Here is a 5,456-nt window from a genome sequence, read left to right as displayed (position 1 = left end):
GGTTTGAACCGTTGAACCGATGGTTCAAACCGACAAACCGCCGGTTCACGGTTAACCAATCCTTCGACCCTGAACCGGCCCGTTGGAACCGGCAACCCACCGAACGGTTCAAACCGCCGGTTCCAGTGCTGGTTCCGATTCATGAACCGGCGGGTCCGAACTGGAGGTTAACCGCCGGACCGGTTCGATTTGTGTACGCCTATCATCAACCTCAAAACACGTAGTTTATCGAAATACCAAATCTCTCTCACATGCGCTAGCAAAATCCAAATCCAAATCCAAATCCAAAAATTTCTTCATTTTTTCGTCGATGGCGGATTGGTCTACGCTTCCCGCCGAACTCCTCCACCTCATTTCCCAGCAACTCCCCTCCTCAACTGACGTCCTCCGCTTCCGCTCCACCTGCGCCACCTGGCGCACCGCCATCCCCCCGCCTCCCTCATCCGCCGCCCGCTTCCCCGTCCTCCCCAATTCCGGGATCTCCGACACCAGCTGGGGCTTCCACCTCTCCAAGCGCACAATCTATTCCCTCCGACCACCGCTCCCCCATCAATCCTCATGGATCATCAAATTGGATCGGGATAAACAGCCGCCTCTGCATCTCCTCAACCCTCTCGATGGATCGGAGGTCAATTCCTTCCCCACCGCATTTCCGAAGCTCTTCAGTTTCCTCGACATTAGGGTTAGAGAATTGGGCGATGAGTACGCGCTGCAGTATATCAATTTCAGGCCGACGGCTACCTCGATTGGGGAGGCTGGGAATCTCTACATGGAGAAAGTCGCCGTGTTGAACAACGGCAGCGGCGGCGGGTTCGTGCTCTTGACGATTCACGTTTCCGGTAAATTGGTGGTGTATAAGTCTGGCGACGAGAAATGGAGGCTGATTGATGATTTTCCTTCTCCGTACGATGATGTGATCCTTTGGAAGGGGAAATTCTACGCTGTTGATAACACCGGCCGGCTTGTTGTGGTAAACACTGCTGATTTGAATGTGAGTGTTGCTGCGAATTCGATTTTTGGCGGTGATAAGAAATTACTTGTGGATTGTGATGGGGAATTGTTGGCGGTGGATATGTATCTGAGTGTTGAGCCGGCTGATGACCTAGGTTTCAATGAGGGGCTCGAGTTTTACGAGGAGTTCGATTCATTTATGAGTGAGAGAACTGTGAAATTTAAGGTGTTTAGATTGGATCAAGAGGGTGAGAAATGGATAGAGATGACTGATTTAGGGGATATAATGTTGTTCTTGGGTGATAATTGTGCGTTTTCAGCTTCAGCTGCAGAGATTTTTAATGATGAGAAATGTAGGGGGAATTGCATATTCTTTACTGACCAGTATTGCAATAGAGAGGACGAGGGGGGGCTTAAGTCTCGAAGTGTTGGACTGTTTGATTTGGAGAGTGGCAGTATCGGGCCAGTTGATAGTCACATTGGTTATTCGAAGCTGTTTTGGCCCCCTCCCGATTGGGTTTGCTCAACTGCGTCCATCGAAGTGAGTTCTTATTTAATCAGTTCATCATTCTATCTTTGCAAATTTGAGCTTTGTTCGTTGCATTTTCGGTTATTGCTTGGTTTATTATGTGCGTTGTCTGTTGCCTATTGATCAGCAGTGTCGATTGTAGTTGATTTTGTTAGTGCTTGAAATATAATTTAATGAAAGACTTGTAATTGGTAAAGTTAGTTTTGGGGAAAACAATGTGTTGGAGCTGAAAATATATTTGAGGGCTTGTCGTGGCTTACGTCTCGCGCCTAGGTATGTTAAGTTTTGTTAAGTATGGCTTTAAACACCTCTAAGATTAGAATTTATGCGATTTTGTGTGATGAGAAAAAGAATTCGAGATCATAGCCTAATCCTACTACCATCAAATATTAGATGTAAATTTCATCTTGGCCCGTGAAATTGTTACTAGCAAGTGAATTATAATATGAATATAAGTCTTTCCTTTGTTGAATCTAGTTGCCTGAATTAGGTAGCCCCGTTGTTTTGTGCAGGCTGGGATGAATCAAATGAATATTTGATGCTGGAAAGGATATTAACAAGCGGCCTACAAAGAACATGGACATATGCCATGCCTGTCACTAGCAGCTTCTCTTGATACATCTGTCATGCTGGTCGACCTATTAGGTGCATCTTTATGATTCTGGCATTACGCGTTTCAGTTTTCTACCTTTAGCTTTGTTAGAACAATAAAAATGCTTAAAGTTGTTTGCTGTATTCAAATTTGAAGTATCACTTAACTACAGCATTATTTTTGAGCTGTTGGTGAATGATCTTCTCTTTGAATGGTTTGAAGCATTATTATCAATATTAACTTTTGTTCTTTTCTTTTTTTTTTTGTCTTCGAATGTATATTTGCGTTGTAATCCTTGTCCGCCAAAATATCCATTTCTCTAGTTTCTTGATTTTGGTAGTATTGGAATCATGCTAACAGAGTTAAGGTAGTACTCATCGCGTCTGTTGCTGTGAAGGTAGGGTAGAATATAGCTGAACCCTCAAATTTTATAGGATGAATGAAATTATCTTGTACATTAAATTGCTGGATATTAGTAATCAACAGGTTGTAGACTACCCAAATTCAGTGTTGAAACTGCGGTAAATAAACAGACCTAATTTTATCTTATCAACTGCTAAGAAGAAGGATAAAAACTTCGACAGGTACAAGCAAATATACAGGAAATATAAAGATGTTTTTTCCTCTGTTTAATACCCCCAGCTTGGTTACCACCAGATATTTAGATCAACAGTCACATTCCGGAGCGTTCCACCGGACTCGTGTGTAACCGAGATTTTCAGTGTAGGACCAGAGTTTATCAAGATCTGCAGTCACAACTTTGTAGAACTTATTATTTTGCATGTTTGTGTGGGCAGTCTTGTTTAGGGGAGTAATGGTCCTTCCTTAGCTGTTGGGCAAGAGCTGGAACAAGCAGAAGGTTGAGTTTACGCTGAATAGGGAAGAGACTAGGTGCAATCTTGTTTAGGATGGGAAGGCCGTTGAAACCGGCTTCCCTGCCAAAGATGGACATGACTCTGCTGCAGCGCATGGCATCATCGATCCTAGCAATTATATAGAACTGAAATAGCTTTCAAGAATCGAGTGCCCTACATCCTGCATGAGAGAAAAATAGTGACAAATAGTTCTATAGGCTGTAAAATGTTGATAATCTCTTCCATTATAGAGGCCATGTTTTGAACACAAATGCAGTTAGTTAAGCTATGTTCACGATGAAACAACAAATTGTTTCAGAAAGAGAGTATGATCACCTTTGGCAATGTTCCGATGTAGGCTGCTAGAATGTCCATCTCAGCTACCACATTGCCATTTATGGCCAATGCTGCTTTCAGTTTTTGTATGTGCAATCCATCCATTGTTGTTACCTCTTCCTCGACTCTTCCCCTTTGCCAGAACCTTAGGGCATGGAAGCCACCACTTCTATTCACGTCGAACTGATGGCCTCCCGGAAAATCCAACGGTTATGTACTTATCATGTGAAACTTGAATGAAGAATAAACTTTGGACGAAGAACAAGATGGTGTAAAAGCACCTTCTCTAATCAAACTTGACACTAGAATTTGAACAAGATCAACAACAAGAACATAAGAATTACGTGGTTTAGTTTGGAGACCTATATCCACGGGAAAGAGAAGACCCAATCATTACAGTGGATTTTAATCACAATCTGATTCTTCTTCGACTCTTGAAAACTCAGATCAAAGTAGAAGATAACCCTCACTAATCACAATGTGTTTACACTCTTAACTCACGAAAAAGAAAACTAACTTCTAATTTTGGATTGTATTATTGTTACTCAAGCTTCAAGCAGATTTATATAGCAGCTCCGGTCCGCATCACAGCAGTGCAGATAACCGCTTCTTCTAACCAACTTCATGAACTAACTTCAACCGTTTTAACCACCAAGTTGAAGCTTTCTCATCTATCAACCATAAGTCGAATTCCCCCAACAAATCTCCACCTTGGTTGTAACATGATCGATCATCATGTCTTCATATCCATCTACCTATATTTACCTTTGAATGACATTCACCCGATCCAAGCAATGTAAATACTTGGAGACTCTGAACTTTTGTGAGCATATCTACAAGATTATGGTGTGTCCTAATCTCTTGTATCTTAACTTCCCTTTTTGTTAACTTCATCCCTTATGAAATGTAGCCTTACTAATATCATGAAAGATTTGATGTTTTGTCAAGCTTATTGAACTGCTGCAGTCTGAAACTGTCTTTTAATTCTTCAGCAAGTGCCATATATTCATCCTCTATAGTGGATTAGGCCACCACAAATTGCAAACGGGCCGGATTTCCAAGATATTGCTGATCCATAAAGAATAAATATATAGGCTGCATTGTCATAGTTTGTAGCAAAATCTGAATCACAATACCCGAATGCAACATCCTTGCTCACATCATAATGTCCCTTGTACAAAATTCCACAGATTCTAGATCCTCTTAAGTATCTCAATATCCACTTAAGAGCCTGCTAGTGGACCTTGCCAGGAACTGCCATATATCTACTGACAAAGCTTATATCATGAGCTATGTTAGGTTTAGTGCACACCATTGTGTACATGAGGGATGTCTCTCATTTGCCTCCTCTCATCATCAGTTGCTTAAACTACAGCCTCATAGGTTTTGTCACTGACCTGGATTCATGACCCGTGCGGGCTAACGAACCCCGTCGCGAAATGCGCCAAGGAATACTTAACGAAGCGTCCCACCCCCGCACCCCGTGGGGCGACCGGATGTCTTACAAATGTCATAACGACTGCTCACTCGAACCCCTCTCAGAAGATCAAGGTCGGTCGGCGGTGCACCCCTCGAGGGGGATCGCGCCTCTCAGCTTCCTTGCGCCTTACGGGATTACCCGCTGAGTTTAAGCATATCAATAAGCGGAGGAAAAGAAACTTACAAGGATACCCTTAGTAACGGCGAGCGAACCGGGAAAAGCCCAACTTGAGAATCGGGCGGCCACGCAGCACCTTACTGATGTAATCTTGTTGAGCCAACCGTACTGTATTCTTTCTCCTATCTAATATAATATCCATTCCCAGAATCTTCTTAGCACCACCTAAGTCTTTCATCTCAAAGCTAGATTATAGATCTTCTTTGATTTAATTTATCTCTTTAATGCTTAAGCCTGCAATCAGCATGTCATCTACATAAAGATAAAGAAGAAGATAAGCAATTGTCTTCCATCTTTCTTCTCCAGATTCACACAGTTATGAAATCTGGACCTCTCAAGGCCAATTTTCATCATATGATCATCAAGTTGCCTACTGCTTTGTTTCATCCCATATAGACTTTATTTCGATAGGCACACTTTATTTTTATCTCCTGGTTTTATTAAACCATCATGCTGCTCTATATATTCTTTCTCCAAGCTCACCATGGAGAAAAACATTATTGGGGCATCCATTTTATGCAGTCCGGTCATTATGAG

General features: G+C 42.3%; 1 protein-coding gene across 2 annotated transcripts; it reads left to right on the top strand.

Annotated features, from left to right (window-relative positions):
* The first annotated feature begins 244 nt into the window (after positions 1-244).
* LOC121809832 (F-box protein SKIP23-like) lies at positions 245-3,194 on the top strand. Of its 2 annotated transcripts, XR_006052313.1 has the most exons (3): positions 245-1,492; positions 1,993-2,125; positions 2,870-3,194. XR_006052313.1 is itself a non-coding variant. In XM_042210637.1 (2 exons), exons 1-2 carry the CDS (start codon positions 311-313, stop codon positions 2,017-2,019), a joined length of 1,209 nt encoding a protein of 402 aa, XP_042066571.1. In that variant the 5' UTR covers positions 245-310; the 3' UTR covers positions 2,020-2,330. The 2 variants fall into 2 exon arrangements, 1 of the variants encoding a protein (XP_042066571.1); XM_042210637.1 differs by lacking the exon at positions 2,870-3,194 and having other exon boundaries at positions 1,993-2,330.
* The last annotated feature ends 2,262 nt before the right edge of the window (positions 3,195-5,456 follow it).

This window comes from Salvia splendens, chromosome 6 (assembly GCF_004379255.2).
Source record: "Salvia splendens isolate huo1 chromosome 6, SspV2, whole genome shotgun sequence".
Taxonomy (NCBI): domain Eukaryota; kingdom Viridiplantae; phylum Streptophyta; class Magnoliopsida; order Lamiales; family Lamiaceae; genus Salvia; species Salvia splendens.
Note: the sequence above shows the minus strand (reverse complement) of the source record. Positions and strands in the feature narration are given on the sequence as shown.